Source organism: Urocampus carinirostris, chromosome 11, assembly GCF_059441175.1.
Source record: "Urocampus carinirostris isolate Australia breed hairy pipefish chromosome 11, RoL_Ucar_1.0, whole genome shotgun sequence".
Taxonomy (NCBI): domain Eukaryota; kingdom Metazoa; phylum Chordata; class Actinopteri; order Syngnathiformes; family Syngnathidae; genus Urocampus; species Urocampus carinirostris.
In genome coordinates this window covers 15,303,338-15,323,386 of record NC_142359.1, presented here as the reverse complement: position 1 = coordinate 15,323,386, position 20,049 = coordinate 15,303,338, and the positions used below count along the sequence as shown (strand labels likewise).

The 20,049-nt window shown below is 41.0% G+C and overlaps 1 protein-coding gene across 4 annotated transcripts in view; it reads left to right on the top strand.

Annotated features, from left to right (window-relative positions):
- Positions 1 to 20,049, top strand: part of LOC148356539 (nuclear factor 1 B-type-like) — a 110,763-nt gene that overhangs the window by 71,840 nt on the left and 18,874 nt on the right. For 3 of the 4 annotated variants that reach the window (XM_088347834.1, XM_088347835.1, XM_088347832.1), the window contains 6 exons: positions 2,132 to 2,252; positions 5,168 to 5,289; positions 11,662 to 11,796; positions 12,644 to 12,828; positions 18,329 to 18,467; positions 18,811 to 18,893. In XM_088347834.1, coding sequence (XP_088203960.1) covers positions 2,132 to 2,252; positions 5,168 to 5,289; positions 11,662 to 11,796; positions 12,644 to 12,828; positions 18,329 to 18,467; positions 18,811 to 18,893 — 785 coding nt within the window. The remainder of the gene's footprint in view (positions 1 to 2,131; positions 2,253 to 5,167; positions 5,290 to 11,661; positions 11,797 to 12,643; positions 12,829 to 18,328; positions 18,468 to 18,810; positions 18,894 to 20,049) is intronic. The other variant, XM_088347833.1, reaches the window with a different exon arrangement.

Genomic DNA, 20,049 nt, shown 5'->3' with positions numbered 1-20,049 from the left:
CACCCGGTAGGAGATCCCGGGGACGACCCAGGACATGCTGGATAGACTATGTCTTTAGGCTGGCCTGGGAACGCCTCGCAATCCCGTCGGATGATCTGGAAGAAGTAGCTGGGGATAGGGAGGTCTGGGCTTCCCTGTTAAGGCTGCTGCCACCCCCAACCCAATTCCGGATAAGCGGAAGATAATGGATGGATGGAAAAAATACACCAACTATCACATAAATGTTCTTTTTTTAAATACTCATTGGTTAAGAAATGTGTATTTATTTTACATAAAATGAGGCTCACCTAGAGGGAGATGACATGATTGTCCACCATCGTGCTGCCAAGGGTACCCCAAAAAATAAAAATAAAATGTCGGCAAAAAAAAAAAGAGAAGAAAAATGGTGAGTTAGTCCTGAATTTCAGCCCTTGAAGGGCCTAAAATGTCAAACATTTGGGTCAGGGCGGGCTTCTCTCTTGCTGACTTTTTAAAAATCGAATCTTTTTTTATAAAAACATACTAAAACAATGTGTGGAAACTAAACTAAAAAAACACATTAATTAAAAAAAGAAAATAACTATTTCTTCCCGAAACCTTTTAAAAACTATCTGCCCCTCTTTCTTAAAATGTCACCCTAGATTCTTAAAGACGTACTGCTGCTGTGGTTTTTGGCCCAATTCTCAACCTGTATAAATGGCGGACGGTGTTCACATTTTCCCATCAACTCTTCCCGAAATCGGGCAACGATAGAAATTTTCGATTAATGTAACCTCTGCAAACACAGAAATATAAAAGCTATAAGTGTTTATAGTCTCGTTTAACCTAGAATGCGCTACAAAAGACAGGCTTTAATTTGTTATCATAAAACACCTCTCCACCTCCCGGGTTCTCTCATATATAAATAAAATATGAAATTCCTGCAAATCAAGTTAATTGGTTGAGCTTGGCCTGGTTTGGCCTGGTTTGGGTTTTAGTACTCGCGGGGCTGGGTCAAGTTGGGCTTTAATTTTTTGGGCCCGGTCTAATGCTGCATTTCAGAAAAGTGGGAATTTGGATTTCTCTCACTTGGATGTTACCAGAACCAACCTCAAAGCGTTCCGAGCGATTATAAACAGCAAAAGTTGGTCTTTATTTTGCTCATTGAAAGACATATGGACCTCCAGCAAACTTGGCTTCTCGCAAGCGCTCAAATTGTGGAGGAAAAACAGTAGCTGAGGTCAATATAATCGTGAAAACCATATTTTACCATTCATCGTGTTTGTCCATCACTATTTTGCAGAGTGACGTTAGATTGAAGTACTTGATTAAGTCGCCTTACATATTTTTTCCCTGATTTTGCAACTAGGACCTCCCACCTCAAGTGTCATTTTATTGATATCCTGGAGGTTGGAGAACTCCCACCTCCCACTTTCCTGGAATGCAGCATTACTTCTGGTCTTCCGTAGTTTGTGTTCCTCCTTGTGTTTTGCAACACTCGTTTCCAGTTCCACCTCGCAGTGCAGCGACATCTAGGGATCAAATATTACAGTGCCCCTTTAACTACGACTGGGTAGACATTTTCAGTCTTAAATAACGCCACACATGTTAGAAAAACTTAGAATACGGCAAGCGTGCCAGGCTCTTAGTGGGTTGGCAGGGCAACGGCAGTGGGTGAGGGACGGTGGCAGTGGCGAACCTCAGACCACAACAGGCTGGGCCTCACACGCTGTATCGGGTTAGTTCTGGATCCGAGCCTGAGCCGGCGCAGGGCAGGGACACGGACCATTTCGCCTTCCTCCTGGCTCGTTCTTCACCTTCACCGCAGCCCTGGCAAAAGCTGGTACGCTGTAAATCACGTAGCAGGGGGAAGCTAAGAAGCAAGCGCAGCTAATAATAACAAGGAGCGTATCTGCTGCAGGAAAGACCAAGCCACGCGTGCCCGTAATGCAGTAATTTGTGCGAAGCGTTGACTTTTTAATCAGAGGGCTCAGCAGAAACGCCGTCCTGGTCAAACAGGAGCGTTTCATTTGCTGTGCTGGGCCTCTGAAGTCTCCATAATGACCACTCGTGCAATTCCGCAATTAATTGCGTGTCTCTTGTTGCAAGGAAAGACAATCTGCCGCTCGCTGGCTTTCCGGCTCACCGCCTGCGTTTTTTTGTGCCTCCACAGTGCCCATCACCCACGGCGCGGCAGTCAACTTCTCCATGGCGGATATGTCTGGACAACCTTACTACCATGACCTCAACTCCAGCGTAGGGATGCATCGCTCGCTGTCCTCCCCTCCTGGCAGGTCAGTGACCTGCGGCAGTGGTTGCCAACCACTGGGCCGCACACCAGTACCGGGCCGTGGGTCGTTTCTTACCTGGCCGCACAAAAAGAAAAAAAACGAGCCTTATAATTTGCTTTTCTTGTTTCTGTTCTTCGGCCTTTCCTTGGTCAATAGCGTCATGGCCTAGGGAAATTCAATATGTACAGAACAACTTCAAAGCATTTCTTGGGATGTTTTATACATACATACGAAGCTGATATACCAAATGGTTCAAATACAGCTTCGGTTTTACGTTTTAAGCGTCCCAGGGGACCTGCAACGGGTTAACCATATGTATTCTTTCTGTACAAGCATTTTTTTTCATCCCATTAAAAAACTAGAACTTTGGGTACGCGTAATACAAAAGGTTTTACGGTACCGTATCTGAGCGATGATTGATCAGGTGACTCTGCCTGTGGGATACGACAAACATTGAAATCGCAATAAAACATTTATCATCGGTTGATATTGAAAACGATTGCGAAAATTATGACTTCTTTTGCCGAGGATGCGCTAACCAGTCATCGCCCCTCAAGACAGACTGTATCGAACAGAAACAAAAATAAGTAAACGACATTATTCTTTCATTATGCTTCTTGAATCTTCCCTCACTTGCAGTGGAATCCATCCATCCATCCATCATCTGCACCGCTTATCCTCAGTAGGGTCGCGGGGGTGCTGGAGCCCATCCCAGCAATCATCGGGCAGTGGGCAGGGGACACCCTGAACTGGTTGCCAGCCAATCGCAGGGCACACAGGGACAGACAACTCGCTTGCTCATTCACACCTAGGGACAATTTGGACCGGCCAATCAATCTGAAATGCATGTCTTTGGAATGTGGGAGGAAACTGGAGTGCCCGAAGGAAACCCACGCAAGCACGGGGAGAACATACAAACTCCGCACAGGAAGTCCGGTAGCTAGATTTGAACCCACACAGGAGGTTCCCAAGACCTTAGAACTGTGCCGCACACGCGCCAACCACTGCGCCACCATGCTGCCCTTTCGTTTTTTCGTTTTCGTTTGCCCTTACACGGCATTTCACAAACATGAGGAACGTGAATGCATTTTCAAAAGGGGAGCTGGTGGCAGGGATTCACAGATTTCGTCATGCTCACTCATTGAAATTTTGTTTCATAGGGCCAGGTTCTTGAACATCTGCTAGCATTCGTTTTGGGTCTGAATTCCCTTTCCTTCAGCGTATTATAGCAAAAAATACTCATATAATGAAATAGGGTTGTTGTGTTGCCCGTCTTGGTGGGCAAAGTTTGCTGTGCAAGTCGCCGCTCTGTTTTTTATCTGACTCTAAGTAGCCAAAATACCTCCAGACAACTAAAGATAGGGGCCTCTTCTGTCTACAACTCATGCTTTGAGTGGGTATGCTGGCTGTTATCTTTCGTCTATTAATCTCCATTTTGACGTTTGATGTTGTAGTCCTGCTTTTACTTTGTTAGCCACTATTCCGTGAAATGATTGGTCCTCGTCACCTTCTTCGTTTTCTGAATGTTGATCTGGAACTTGCGTTTTCATTGCATTAGCGCCCCCATTTTCTCCGGTGTTTGGGTGGTGTAATTACAGTTTAAATTATCGACCTTGATTGAATAGTTATAATTATTTATAGTGGTAAAAATGGTATGACGATAATTATCATTATAACTTTATTGCCCAGGCCTACTGCTGACCAAAATTTTCTCAGCATTGGATGCAACCAGAATCATCCTGGATCACTGCATTGAGAGCATTGAATTCGAACCACTAGACCAGTTTTTCTCAACTGTTAGGTCGCAACACAAAAGTGTGTCACCGACCTGTTTTTAGTGGGTCGCAGGCATAAAATTTCCCCAAAAACATAAATAACCAAAGCCAATTAGACTCTTTAACAGTTTACTGCGATAATGCCCTGCAAATGCGAGTTGACACAGAATCATTTCACACCACAGAAAAAGACTGGTAAAATGTGTCTACTCAGATACTGTAATCTTTATCACAACTTAAAGTATTGAATAGTTATAATTATTTATAGTGGTAAAAATGGTATGACGATAATTATCATTATAACTTTATTGCCCAGGCCTACTGCTGACCAAAATTTTCTCAGCATTGGATGCAACCAGAATCATCCTGGATCACTGCATTGAGAGCATTGAATTCGAACCACTAGACCAGTTTTTCTCAACTGTTAGGTCGCAACACAAAAGTGTGTCACCGACCTGTTTTTAGTGGGTCGCAGGCATAAAATTTCCCCAAAAACATAAATAACCAAAGCCAATTAGACTCTTTAACAGTTTACTGCGATAATGCCCTGCAAATGCGAGTTGACACAGAATCATTTCACACCACAGAAAAAGACTGGTAAAATGTGTCTACTCAGATACTGTAATCTTTATCACAACTTAATGGTTAAAATCCACCCAATAGCATGACGTACCCCTCCATAGGAACAGTGTGAATCTCGTTCATCCATTCGTGCACATTACTAATTAGATGACAAGGCATTTGTCTACCAGAAGGAGTCATAGTTACTCACCCTGTTCACCTGAGCTTTATTGAAATTCTTCACTTTGACATTCAGAGCGCTTGGCAAAAATTTGATGCTATGTTTTAATTACTCAGTCGGACTACTATGGTCCGCACCAGTTCTAAGCCAGCTGCACAGGCCCTTGAGGTGAACTGCCCGAGGTGGGGAGATCAGCGGAAAGGTCGCACGTCCGAAGTCCCGGCCAATACCGTTGCTACCGTCCACCTCGCAAAAATAAAAAATAAAAAATAGAACAAGCCCCATTGTATATAGGAGCGGTGTTTAAAATGTAGTGGCTTGTAGGGCGGAATCTATGCTATAAACTTTCCATTAATTCCAATTCTTGCTTTGCTAATGTGAATAGTGACTGTGTTCTACAGCAAAAGGCCCAAAACGGTCAACATGGACGAGAACATGGACACCAGCCCAACTGGACCCGACTTCTACTCGTCGCCCAGTTCACCGGCCAGCAGTCGGGCAAACTGGCACGACCGAGATGGAGGTGAGCTTTTGCATCTCTTTTCTGTATTTTCTGCACTATAACACGCACCGGATCATAAGGTGAAGATAGATTATAAGAGTTAGGGTTGGAAAAAAATTACATTAAAATGACGTATTTAATAGAACATATATTAACATTATAATATCTGGTTTTACCAATAAAAATCATTCATTCATTCATAAACGGTTACTGTGCTGTCCTCACTCTGAGGTATCCCCTTTTTTGCCAGCTAGGCAGCTAGTGAACTACATCCCGAATAACCAGACTTCTCTTCTTTAGTTGCCATGTATACAGACAATGGCCCTAACCATTACAGTTAAAAGGTCGGCGTAAAACTAAAAACAATTCCAAAAAAAGTCATTTTAGCTTGCTAATCCATACAGATACATTTTAAGCTAAGCTAAGGCATCTTAAAACAATTCGAACAAGGGTACGTAATTTCTTTCAAAACATTACCTTAAACAAAAATAGTAAGTAATAATAAGTAATAATAAGTAATCACAATATGCTATTGACCAAAGCAACAACAGAATTTTTTTAAAGAGCATTCAAAAGTTGGCGTCTTAACTGTTGTTACGGTTCTTTTTAGCGACAAACAATTAACATGTTAACCAAAGGAGGTCACTACAAGGCCACTCTATGTGTTTCTCAAAGGCAGAACAGTTACTGTATACGTTATCATTTAATTGTAACTATGTATTTCCAATTTTAGCCACCATATTTTCAGTCTGTAAGGCGCACTAAATTAGAAGCATTTACAATGTTTAAATTGAGCTGAAATAAAGTATCCTCTCTACTCTAACATATCTGCTTCACGGTTCACCGATCCCTTAACCACCTGGGTTGGTGGGCCACCACTTCCTCTGGTGTGTTTTGGGCACATCATGGTGGCGCCCATCCCACCCCAGGCTGTTTTTTGGGGTAGCGGTTTTGCTGCCCCACAGGAAACAGGTACTAACAGTACTGCTTTCAGGTATTACCAGTGATCTGACCAAGATACAGCACCTTCATCATCTGGTCGTTGCTTTCATATTTTAGTTAAAAATTATATTTTAGAGTTGACTTTTGTGACATATTAGAGGCTTTTCTCCCTGTGTTTTGTAAATCGCATTGAATCCACTCCAGATTAAAATGGAAAATGGTTATCATAATATTAAATCAGTCAACCAATAATAGTGATTTCAATAAATGCGGGCTTTACTGTAACATCCAAATAACAATTAGCTCCAGTGGCAACGGTTTTTACGGTTAAAATTAAAAATTTGCAATATTAGTGTAATATTTTATTGTTTTAAAAGCTGAAAATCAGACTCCTTTTTATTGAAATGTGATATTTTAGTCTTTTGTCTTGAAATATTTTTTAGAAATATGCATATCTGGTACCATGATTACAAATAGAGTGATAATGAGATGATGACCTCATCAAGGTTCCCACGGATCCTTAAAAAGTCTTCAAAGACATTGCACGAGATTGGAAGCTGCATATTCAGATTTCTGGGTGTGCTCTGGAATTCCGGTATTCGTTATTTATTTCCATTTTATATGGAGCGGGTTAATGCAAGTACTGTGAGTCAGCGCCTCTCTTTTTTTCTTTCGGGCTGCAAAGCGCGACCTCTCTCCCAAGTGCACGAACCTGTTCAACCCTTACGCCTTACGTAGCGTAACGAAGATGGCCTCGGGGATCGCCGGCAGGCCCGTTTGAAGCCGAAAGCGTTCTCGCACCTGTTGCCCGCGATACAGGAAGCGCCGGATTCCACAGGGCAGAGCATTCGACGCCGGAACAAAGTGTTCCAGCTGGAGCTCGTGTCACAGTATTTACTGCGCATTTGCACTTGAAGCACTCGATGCGCCGCCGAAGGGAAAAAACTTTGAACTGACAGCTCCGAATGGCTGCAGGATAGCGCCTGCTAATCGCTTACTACAGCGGAGGCTCCCTTGTGTCCATGTTTGTTTACTGCAGTTCACAACTAGGAAGGTTACTGTCAAACTTCCAGAGGTGGTTTTAAGGCCTGGTACGGATAAGGAAAAAATAACACATAGCACATTCTTTTAAAATAAAATCCAGAGTGCTAGAAAAACTTAATTCATTAAAAAAGTAATAATATTGTTTTGAATGGTAAGCAAAAATACATGACCTATCATAATAATGTGCATCTTTTTTCAATAGTCGTAGGTCAGGAAAATGAAATATATTCTTTCATAGCATGAGGCTCACCTAGAGCAAGGGAGGGCAAACTACAGCCATGGGCCTCATGTGGTCTATTAGATTTTATAAACTGGTCCCTCAAACCAAAACTAGTATTACTTTTATGAAAATGGTTTTGGTGCCAATCGTGTCCTCAGTGTCCCACTGTATCCCTGTCCATAAGATATATATTTTTCACAAAGCATTAATGAGTACTTTGCCCACATTCAAAGAATGTATTTCTTTTCTGCTACTGCTTTTTTTCTCATATGCTTATTATATTTATCAAGGTATTTTTTAATTAATAAATAGAATTGCGTTTCAAATTTTCTCAACTCAAACTAAAAACTGTAAATGAAAAACGTAACGAATAAAATCGTTCCTTGACAACTTAAACTAAACACAGTATCAACATAAAATGTACAATGGATTTATTTATTGTCCTTCAATGTCTGATTCATATTTAGACAAACCTAAAAGTTGTGTTTATTTATATGTGTCTGGATGACTTTTTGTTTTCTCCATTCTCTAACATTTGTCTCTGGTACCATGATGTAAAAAGAATGTGATGAATATATACAATCAAATGCCTTTTATGTCATGCATAATCACTTGTGGTCTAGTGGTTAGGATTTGGCGTTCTCCGATTTTTGTAATGGTTAATCCCAGCGATATTTTTGATCAATCACTGCACAAATAGATTCTATATATGATTTATGTACCGTAAACCTTCATGTATAATACACACCCAAACGTATTTGTTTGCTTGTAAACCATATTTATTGTGAAAACTGTTGTTCCCCCCAAAAACTGATCTTGCCTGCTGTCATGTGTGACAAGCGGAGACTCGGCATACATGCACCGTGCGGCAGCATGAAATTTCATACGCTCTCTCGGCACCAGAGACGGAGTGCTGTTAAAGGTGCGCCGTCAGGAAAATTATCTGCAAGATGATGTTAGCTCGCTAACCAGTGGCAAAAGTCACTACTAAATTATGGCATGAATGTGTGTAAGAGTGTTTGGTCTCTGCCCAGTTCCTGTTCAACTAACATTGCAGAGACACTCCGTATCCATTTTGTCTCTGGGCTTCAAACCATTAAAGATTTCCTTCTCCATTTTTGGTTACTGTCTGAAGACATTTTCTCCAGGCATGGTGTATTGCAAAAATAATTTTACAAAGAAAAAGAACAAAATTCAGCACTCTTTTACTGTAAATTCTGTGCTCACGTTTACCCCATTGATTAAGTTCTGTTTGAACTATGTACCCACCCCACACAGTGCCTACCATTGGCTACTGGTGACACACAACCAAATATGCGCATATAAACAGCCCTACTGATTTCAGTCTTTTTTATAGTAATAAATACGGCTTCAATGTGAAAGTATGCAGTAGCAGAAATATCAGAATATCATTATGGAGAAATTCAGCGTCCTCGTACTCTGCGCTTGAGAGAAACCACGCCAGCGTAACTATAGTTGGTCATATTTTGTAGGTAATGATAAACACATTCACCCTTCTAAATATTGGCACATTGAGGGCTGTATATTACTTAGTGAGCAGAGGTGGAACCATCAGAGAACAGAAGACATTGTCATTCATGATCTGCTTTTAAAAAGGAGCGGAGTAAAGCACCATATTGCAACTGCACAATGCGGAAAATAGCAAAAGGTGGACGGAGCAAATGTCAGTGCATTTTTTGGAGGGCCAGCGGTGTGCGTTTGTGTGCGTGTGTTTGGTTTCTCGTAATTAATTGTGTATTTCCCGAGGCGCTACACTCACCTCAGAAGGATTTCATTAGGTGAAGAGAGGGAAAAAGCTCCACAGAAACATGAAGCCTTTATCCTCTCACAACCTTTTAGTGGGAATCCCCCCACCCCTCCTGTGCACATCCATTTACACTCGCACACACATTCCAGCAACCTTTTCTCTTCTCTTCTTCGGAAACAAGCAGTTCTTCCTGTCACAGTCAGATTCTTCCAGCGTGTGCACACATAGACGTGATCTGCGATAGGTGGGGAAATATTTTCAAAGTGAGGACACTGACAGTGTTCAGTGACAGAGCCTTAAAAATGTCCTTACATTTGGCAACTCTCACACCGCTGGCAGAAATAATATTTCTCGTGTATATCTTATATAGCGCATGGTGGTTTTCATTTCGATTGTGTTGTAAAATATTTCTTAAAATGCGCAAACTATTTTAATATCTGCTCGACCAGACTATTGTATTATTTCGGATGACTTAAGGATCTCCTAAAATCAGAAAAAATACACCATATTTATTCATATATTCCGTGAATTCATTTATCTTAAAAAAAAAGAACTCTAAAGGTTATTTGTTCATTATTCAATAGGTTTAACAATGTAACAGGATTTGTGCCCGGGTTGCAGGGATGAGAGCGCCAAACTTTAACCAATTGACCTCATCTATATAGATAACATTTGAAAATGCATTGGGTTTTGTCACGGTACCGGAGACAAATGTTAAATTCATTATGCATTTTGTTTTACAATGACCGCAAATTTCTCAATTACAATGCTTAGAATAAAATAAATTTTATTGTCATTGTAACATTTGAAATGCTCAACAAAATTAACTTTTGTCCCTGGCACTGTGACAAGTAGTGTGATAATGAGATAAAATGTATTGCCTTTTCATATGACATTCATACCACCGGAGGTCCAACGTTAAGAACTCGACCAGAGTTCGAATTCCATGCATCCAATCACTGAGAAAATGTCAACAGTTTTATTCAGATTTCTAAACAAAAAATATTGGTGGTTGTTTTGCACAAAAAAGATCAAATGAAATGAGAGGTATAGCACTTTTCAGACACTGTAATGTTACTCAAAGTGCACACGGACACAAATATAAAATAGGAAAATAAATAAATATAGAATCCATTATTAGCAAACGCATATCCTCAGTAGGAATATAAGACATAAAATATCTAACCCAAAAGAATATCTATATAAAGAAGGCAAAGACTTATCAAGTGAGAAAAGGGACCTGAGGAAGGCGCTTCCACACTTGCAGGGGTGACCATAATTTCAGACTATAAGCCCCTACTTTTTTCTACGTTTTCAATCATAGATTTTATACAATACTTGGAACAAACACTTTGTATAAAGTCCAAGTTGTCCCAGCAGCAACAACAACTAAACAGAATACATAGAATTTCAAATCAACGATAATACTTAATATGTATCAGCCAACGCACAATTTTAGGTGTCCAAAAACATGCCTGTTACAAATGGTACACCAATAACAAATGTACTAAAAATTGGTGCTCTAACTTTAACTCTCTAACGCTCTAACTGATCTTTGCCACAACTCAACTTTTACTGCCCTGTTAGTGCTGTGTTACTGCCACATTACAGGCGCTCTTTGGAAATAAAAGTTAAGTTACGAAAACTTGACAACTCTTTCCAGGTACCGACTGTATTGGTAAATTTTTAATTCCACAATGTAAAAAAAAAAATAGTATATTTTCCTTTGCAAAAGAAATGCATGTGGCTAATTATCATATGTGGCTTAAAGTTCTTACGGCGTAAATACTTAAAATGAACTAAGTGTTCTGCCTATATTGTAAGAATGGATTTTTGTTATTTGTGGTGTGGAAGATCCCCCTCGTCCGGGTCCCCGCGCATCCCCCGAGTCCGAGCGCGTAAAATTAAAAAGCGCGCGGTTGTGACGGCTACACGACTTTGCTTATTCTTCCACTTTCTTAACAAATTTCACGTCTCCTCAAAAGCTGTGGGATTATCCACGGCGGATTATGGAAGCTTGTCAGACGGCGTGCAAGGGGCGAGCCAAGCAGATGTCGGGCAACGATATCGTATTCATGATCCCTTGAGTGGACCCCATCTCATCCGACCTCCTTGGACATGACAAAGACGGCTTTAATTTTTTTCTTCTATACTGAGTTTGTCAAGGTTTTTCGTTTTCATCCATAGGGGCTCTGAACACGTGTACGATTTGCAAAGTCAACTTTTCCACCTGCCCCCCCCAAGAATCTTGATCCACGCAAATCCTGTTCTCAAAACAACAGGGACATGTTTCAATCCATTCTTGGCAGGCAAAGCAATAGTTTTTTTGAACATGTTTCGAAACGAGCCTGTTTTCTGTGATTTCCATGATGAGAAATCCATTTGCTGAATGAGCGTGCATGTGTGTTTGGATATTCAGCAGACATGTCGTCTCCCACCATGAAGAAGCCAGAGAAGTCCATGTTCAGCCCCACCTCCCCGCAGGACTCCTCGCCGCGGATCAGCACTTTCCCTCAGTCTCATCACCCGAGCCTGACGGCCGTAGGACACAGTGGTGAGTCCTCCCCAAACCCTTACCTCCTAGACTACTGGCCCAGTGTCATGGATTTGGTGCTTCTTTCGCCCCTCCTGTCACACACAAGTCAAGTCACATTTATTTGTAGAGCCCTTAATGACAAAAAGTATCAAAGGACTGCACAGGACACAATTACATTATCCTCTGGTCTAAATCCTGCATGCAGGCAAGGAAAACATAAAAAATCTCAGCATGGGAAAATAAGAAACATTGAGAAGGGGCCACTCAAGAGGTAATAGATATTGCTTGGGCAACAATACACAAAACATAGTTAAAATCAACAATAAACATAGATAATGATGTTTAAGAAGTCCAAGACAGCTATGATGCAACTTCTTATCTCAGCCAGCTGGTCAGTGTAGATGATGACATGTCTAAGGTCCAGGTTCTGGTCTGCTGACTCATCCAGGTTTGTCCTTCTTCCTCACTCTGTCACCACCCACGCACCCGGGAAAGACAGGAAAACAAAAGTATGAGTTCAGCATCAATCATTAGCTGTTGAATATAAGTGTGTCTTGAGTCTAGATTTAAACACATCCACTGAGGTTGCAGATTGTATCTCAGGACCAGGGCCCGAAAGAAGAACAGTCTCGAGCCTGCAGATTTCTTCTTGGCTCTTGGTGTCACAAGTAGAGCAGCATTTTCCAAGTGCAGGGTCCGAGCAGGAACATAGAGCATGAACTCAATCAAAAAGAAAAGGGTGGGATCCATGCAAGCCTTTGATTGTTAATAACAGAACCTTAAAATCACATATTTAACAGACAGGGAGCCAAGTGCAAGTCCGCTAGAATATGGGTAATATGATCAAACTTTCTTGTCCTTGCAGTTATATCAACGAGGAGCCCCCCGCCGCACTCTCCGTTGCAGTTTTCCGCCTCGGCCATCCTGCCGCCAGCCCCGTCGTCCTACTTCCCACACACTACCATCCGTTACCCGCCTCACCTCAACCCGGCCGACACCCTTAAAAGCTACGTGCCGCCGTACGACCCGTCCAGCACGCAGAGCAGCCAGGTGGGTTTCCCGAATGAATGAACTTGCTCTTATGTTTTATTTTTTGTAACGTGTTATAATTTTTGTATGTAATTCTTCATAATTGAATTTCATTCGATGATTTTCAGGAAACGGTCCTCTCGCTGTTTTTGCCATACATTTCAAAGTTAAAGTGCATTTATTTTTACTTTGAAATCACAAAAATCCATTATAAATGGTTGCTTATCAACCAAGAATTTGTTTCAGTTTCGTTCGGAAAGTTTTGGGCGACGGTCCCTCGAAATAATTTAATAAAGAAGTTATCGTATTTATTCGTATATAACATGCATTCATGTATGACACGCACCCCTAATTTTTTATAAGAGATCTGTTTAATCTGTATATTTTGTTTTTCTTTTTCGCAGCTTGAAATTAAATTTCGGGTCGCAGCGGTGAGAGCCAAATTTTAACCGCTGGACAACCAGTGGTATGGATGACATATGAAAATGCAGTAGATTTTACCTCATTATGACACAACTTTTAGTAAAAGTAATAGAGACAAATGCTTATTTAATTTTGCATTTCACAAATGACAAATTTAACATTTATGTCTAGTACTGTAAAGCTGGTGTGATAATGAGGTGAAACCCACTTCCTTTTCATATGTCATCTAAATCCCTCGTGCTTCATCGGTTACAGTTTGCCGGGACCCAGGTTTGAGTCCCAGTATAACTGATCTATAATGCACACCAAACTTTTAAATAAGGTGCATTCTACACAATATGGTAAATTAGTAGCAAATTCTAAATATCTCCATCGAAATTTGGCCCAATTGGTACATTTTCATTTGGAGGTGTTCACACTACTGAAAATATTTAGTTTTACCGGGTTGATGATTTTCACAAAAAAAGGTCTTTTGGTTTAAAAACGCGGATTTTTGGGAGGTTAATGAACATAGACCAGACATGGGACCAAGTCACACATGTGCAAGTCTCAAGTAAGTCTCAAGTCTTCACCTTCAAGTCCCAAGTAAGTCCCAAGTATTTTTTTTCTTGGGCAAGTCAAGTCACAAGTCAAGTCCCGAGTCTTAGATTGCCAAGTCCAAGTCAAGTCACAAGTCATAAAAACAGCGACTCGAGTCGACTCGAGTCCAAGTCACTAAGTCTCAAGTCCCCATGTCTGACATAGACTATCATGACTACCACGTAACAAGGCATCGTTTTAGAGTATAATAGTCTGAGTGCATCTATCAAAATTAGGCCCAGTTTAGACATTTTCATTAAGGGGTGATCTCGTTGCTGTGGAAGCGGGTTATATATTTGGAAAATAGTAGTTTGTAGTATTTCTCGATATAACTATTTTCTAGAAGCTTTTTTATTTCATTTTCATGTAGACGGATAATAAATATTTGGACTCTATATTGGTCAATCGTGATAAAGAATAAGCAAGTTAAAAGGTAAATTTTTCAATTTACTGGCGAAAATATGTTGTTAAAATCACAAGCTGCCCGGTGTGTCTGAGAGAAAAAGATCCACTTTAAAGAGGGCAGTGTTTATTATTTAGCACCTCATTGTGGTAAATTTTTTTGATTCATAAAAAAAAGGAATTGAAAAATACATGAACTGTCATATATTTGTTGTACTTGCATGTGTCAAATAGTCGTAAAATAATTTACGAATACCCAGAAAACCAAAAATCTTGCCACTAGGCTGGGCAGAGAAAAGAGAGTTCTGGTAGTTTGTATTCATCCGTATTCTTTTCAGAACCTGTTTTAGATTGCACAACAAAATACAGCAACATTTAGTCTTCAAATGATACACACTTTCCCTTTAAGAGGACCTGACTGAGATGGCTCGGGCATCAGGTCCAGGTGTCTACAGGATGCCTTCTTAAAGTCTTCTTTCTCAACTATTTTGGACCAGTTCTTACCTTTTCTGTCTTTGCTAATTGGGATTGTGTGTATTCTCACAAAGACATATTCTCACTTATGTGGCAATTGGTTCCACTCTTTCTCGTGTACTTCCGTTTAAGCTGCACAATGCATTGAATCAAAGAGGCCTTCAGCTCCTGGAAGATTCGAGGCAGTTCAGAGAACTTCGTGGTTCTAAAATGTTAGCGCCCCGGTGATTGTTGCCGTCGCGATGTCATTTCAAATTGTGGAAAAAAACGAACCTTTACAAGAGGATTGATACATTCCCTCACAGTGTCGTGTCCGACGGGTGCAGGCGTCTTAAAACAGTGTCCCGTGTGACATTTAGGGGAGTTTTCTATCAGATTCTAAACAATGGCTCTATCTCCAGAGCGGGGTGGGGGCGATGGCTTTAAGGAGCTGTTTTCTATCTTTTTTTTCTCCTTTTTTTCTTTTTTTAAGGGGTGTCTGTTACCCCAGAGAAAAACCATGGGGAATGATAAAGGTTGTAAATATTTGCCGTTGCTGGGGCCCCGCTCTTGTGCAGAATTAACGGGCCCTCTGCTCATCGGGGGTTGGCAGGGAGTGGGGGCCCCGACAAATAACGCGCCGCTTATAAGCCCGTGGACCAGTGCCAAAATGTTTTTATGCTCGCTTTAACGCAGATTATATTACACTCTAATTAAACATTCTATTCACATCCAAGGGAACCCTTTGGACACAATTCTTTCTGCAGAAAGGCATGCTTGAGTTTTGAACTCGGGGCGGTCTTCAAATGAACGGCCCAGACAGTCTCCAGCCGTCTCGGAGGGTCGCCCCCTTTTTTTTTCTTTCATTCTTTCTATATAGAGTCTCCGTGCCGGCGCATTCACGCCATTGTGAGCTCCGGCTCGGCCCGTCTTTTCACGCCCCGGATCCCAGTGAATTCCATTTATGCGTGCTATTAAAATCATTGTGTAAAATCATGTAGGAAATCCATACTCATTGACTGAGCGTCCCCCTTCGGAGTCACGGCAAGAATAGTGTCCACTCAAATCTGCTCTTGGATTTAACCGGACTGGTTAAGAGACTTAATACAAGGTTCGTAGGGGGGCTTGAAATCCTTGGAAATTCTTCAATTTTAATGTTGTGTTTTCAAGGATTGAAAAGGGCTTAAGTTTTGGGTGAGGGAATTGTGAATGCTTGAAATTTTAGTTTTCCAACAAATCTGCTTAAAAATGACGCTGACACTGCTCGCTGTTGGCTTCACTCTGCAATTGCATTTCATCCCTCGTGATCAACGGCAGCTGGCATTGTATGGCATTGGCCCAAATTTACAGGTCACTGTGAAATGTGTATTAGTGCAATGATTGAGTATCAATTATGGAAATTTATTAGAGGCAATGCTAAAATTTCAGGTAGCGTTTCCCAGTGGTAAACCGTGAACAAAAGAACTTTCTGCAATTGAAATTGTAAGCTACATATTCATAGGCATATTCATTTTTACCAAACAACTATATGAGAAAAGATTTGTCTTAAAAACAAATATATTCACAATTTATTCAACATCTAAAAATTATGTCTTAATTGATACACACGTAAAATCACATTTATAAACTACAGATATACTTGAAGTTCGACAGAATATATGATTTACGCCGAAATTCTTCTTTTAGAAGTACTGGACAAATTGGAAAATCGGCTTTGAAAAGCCCTGAAAAGTGCTTGGATTTGTCCATGAAAAAAGTGTACAAACCCTGTCAATATAATGGTACGCTTTGAGATGGGCCGCAAAACCCTCCCTCTGCGTAACGTAACAAAAACAGTGGTAATAATAATGATGATGATTATAGTAATTAATTCTGCAAGAACTCACAGTCCTTTTGTAAGTGTGACTTGTGTACGAGGATTAGGTTTCAAGTTCAACCCTAAATGGCTGCACAAGCTTCCTTGAGACTTTTCGTTGAGTCCCATCCATTTCACAATTTATTTTTTGACCTTCTGGGCTAATTTTCAATTAATGGTATTTGCTCCGACTTCTTTGGATACTTTATCGTGGGGTTGAACTTAAATGGGCTTGTAAGACATTCTGTCCACAGTGTGTCTCGTGAATGGTAATGTGCGAGCTCTCCGATGCCTCATGCACTGTAGGGAGAGGGAGTGAGGAGACACGAGAAAATTTTGCTATTATTTAGTACAGGGGTGGGAAAATGACTTTTCATCCGGCCCGCCAATATATTTAAAATGGTTTTAAAAAATGTACTAGTTACTAATAAAAATATGTTGATTTTGTGCCAGTCATGTCCCCAGTGTCCCTAACATTCAAACACCCGACTACATTTTTCTTTAAATGCAATTTTTTTATGCGTTCACTTTATTTTCAAGATATTTCATGGAAAAAAAAACTTCTCTTCTGAGTTACCCCTATTGCGTTTTGAGTTTTTCAATGCAAATGTAATAATTAAAAAAACGGACGTAATATATGACTTTGCATTAATTCGGAATGTATGAAACACAAATGGATAAATGGTTTTATAGCCCAAAAAATATGAGACATAAGTTAACATATTTCTGTTTTTATTCATTCATGAATGCATATCAGCGCTCAAAATATTTTTAAGAGCATGTTCGGCCCGTCACTGAAAAACAGTAATCAGTTACAGTTACTTGATTTGAAAGGTAGTTCCGTTACACCCCAGATTAGTGAAAATATCGCATTACTCATGAAAGTACAATAACTATCTAGTTACAAATAACCGTATATACCCGCATTGATGCTAATCCCCTAAAACTGCTTTAAAATAGCCACATATCAAAAGCAATAGAAGAAAACCTCTATACCAACCTGTGGAAGTGGTGAACCCTTCATATTTCTTGTCTTGTGCAAGCTCTTGAGATTGCACAAGACAACACTTATCCATTTTGTCTCAGGCCTTCAAATTACTCCAAAATTTCCTTCATTTCTGGGCACTGCCCATGATGATTGTTTTTTTCTTCATGGTTTATTGCAAAAATAATTTTACATATATGAAATAACATAACTCAGCTCTGTTTTACTCTAAATTCTGTGCTCACGTTTGCCCATTGATTTTGTTTTCCTGTAAAAGTCACACCCTCTCCCCACATGCTGTCTACCATTCACCACTAGTGACACACAGACAAATATGCGCATACAAATTGAACCCCTGATTTTTGAATTTCTTTTAATAATCGTAATGCGGCTTGGATGTGAGTATATATATGGTAGGGAGAATATCAGCGTGAGGCATAATTTTGCGTTCTCTTGCTCAGTGCTGGAGACAGTGCCACCGTAACCGTATTTAGTTGTACTTTGTTGGCAACACACATGCCCATCCTTTTGCTAAGTTCCTGGCAGATTGAGGGTTGTATGTTATGCTGTGAGGGAAGAGGAAACTGGTAACAATCCGAGGACATTGTAATTCATGATCCGCTTTCATTAAGTTGGACAGAAACGCACCATGTTAAAACGGCTATTGAGTTACAAAATGTCATTAATAATGTTACAGTACTCGTCCCAGAGAAAATAAATCGCATTCCAGGAAAACCTTTCTTATGTAACGCATTAGTCCCAACACTGCGCCAAAGCTACCTCATGAGAGCCCTTGTTCAAAGGAAAATTTTCATCCCTTGCAGGCCAACAGCAGCAGCCAGGTGGTAGGAAAAGTCCCAGGTCACTTCACACCGGTGCTAGCTCCCTCCCCGCACCACGGCGCTGTGCGTCCCGTCTCGCTTTCCATGCCCGACACCAAGCCCATCACCACGTCCACAGAAGGTAAGTCGTGCTCTTGGGAAAATGCCTAGTAAGCATTTTCGTGATACACTAGCTCGTAAAAGTGTCACAACCCCCTCCAAGTTCCATCACTGTGCAGACATTGGTCCTTCCCTTCTCCTGCTTTACTGTTTGAAAACATTTATTAAGAGGGATTTACGTCATGCTCCCAGGTTTATTACCCGCTAATGAAAGTGGACCCAAAATCTGACCTTGCGGTACGCCACTTGTCACTTTTGGTGGCTTGCCATGCCGATGAGCGAGCTTGAATTTATAGAGCACTCGCAATCAGCGGCTGTCCGTGTCCGAGTCCGCTCACGTGTGACGTGCTGCCGTGTTCCGACAGGCTACTCGGCTCCCGGCACCCCGACGGCGAACCGCTTCGTTGGTTTGAGCCCTCGAGATCCTGCCTTCCTCCATCAGCAACAGGTGAGGAACTCCCACAGCCTTTCTGTTTTATTCCATGCCGTCCATCCACCGTGGTAGTTGGGGACTCCGTCGTTCCATAACCTTCCAGGCCAGTCTCCTGCAATCGGCTTCACATTTTGAACAACGTGGATAGCAGGTCTCTGAAACATATGGCTCGCAATCTAGATATAGCTCTTTTCATGTGTACATCTGGCCCGAAGATAAAATAGGGGCCATGCTTATCTTCAATATATTGTTTCATTTTCAGCAGATTTGAAACCGAACCGACACAGTAGAAACTCCATTCGGTCCAAAATATGTAGGGCAGAGTCCCAACTCCAGTTTACAGTCACAGTGTTACACCAACAGAACCTGTTTCGACTGTACGTCTCTATGGAATCCTGTATATGGAAGCTCATTAGTATGTTCAATTTTGAGACATTTAATGACAAAACCCACAGAACAAACTGTAAACACACAAAAAAACCGGCAGCCAAGAATCCAGAGCAATTTGATTGGGTGAGCCGTATGGGATGGGTGGACGTCTGCACGCATAGCGCACTTCCTTCTCTCGCTCCCCCAGCACCCTCTATGCCTGTTATGGTTCTTCTCATACGTACATCTGGCTTGGAGATAAAAATTCCACTATTGTAACGCCTTTAGAACGGGAGTGCAACATTGTATTTCTACCACAAGCACCAGGAGCGCTGTAGCACTTCTCTACCTTTAAGGCAGGTAAGAAGAAATGTTATTAGGAGATTTTTCTCGTTTCTCTTAGCCAATGAGAAGCATCAAAATACACGCAAGTGTGACGTCTGCCTTCTACCATTTCCCAGATATTTTTTCAAGCGAATAGTTTGTGCAAGTTACGCACTTGAGGACTTTAAAGACAAATGTTTGTAGATTTCAAAGATGTCCAATATATGCCTCTACAAAATGGAATGGAGGATGAATAATGACCACTCGATTCCCAAGCTTACAACTGTGATTATGTCACATTGCTTCGCATTTGCAGTAATTTGGGACAATTTTTGCAAAAGAACTCTGCTCGCACATGTTTTAAAACCATTGTTTATGAGAAAATGACCGTCAAAATGAGCCTCTGTCATCTTGAGTAACTTTGAGAAAGAAACTGATTTTAAGTGGAATATTTGTTGATATGAGACTCAGACTCTGG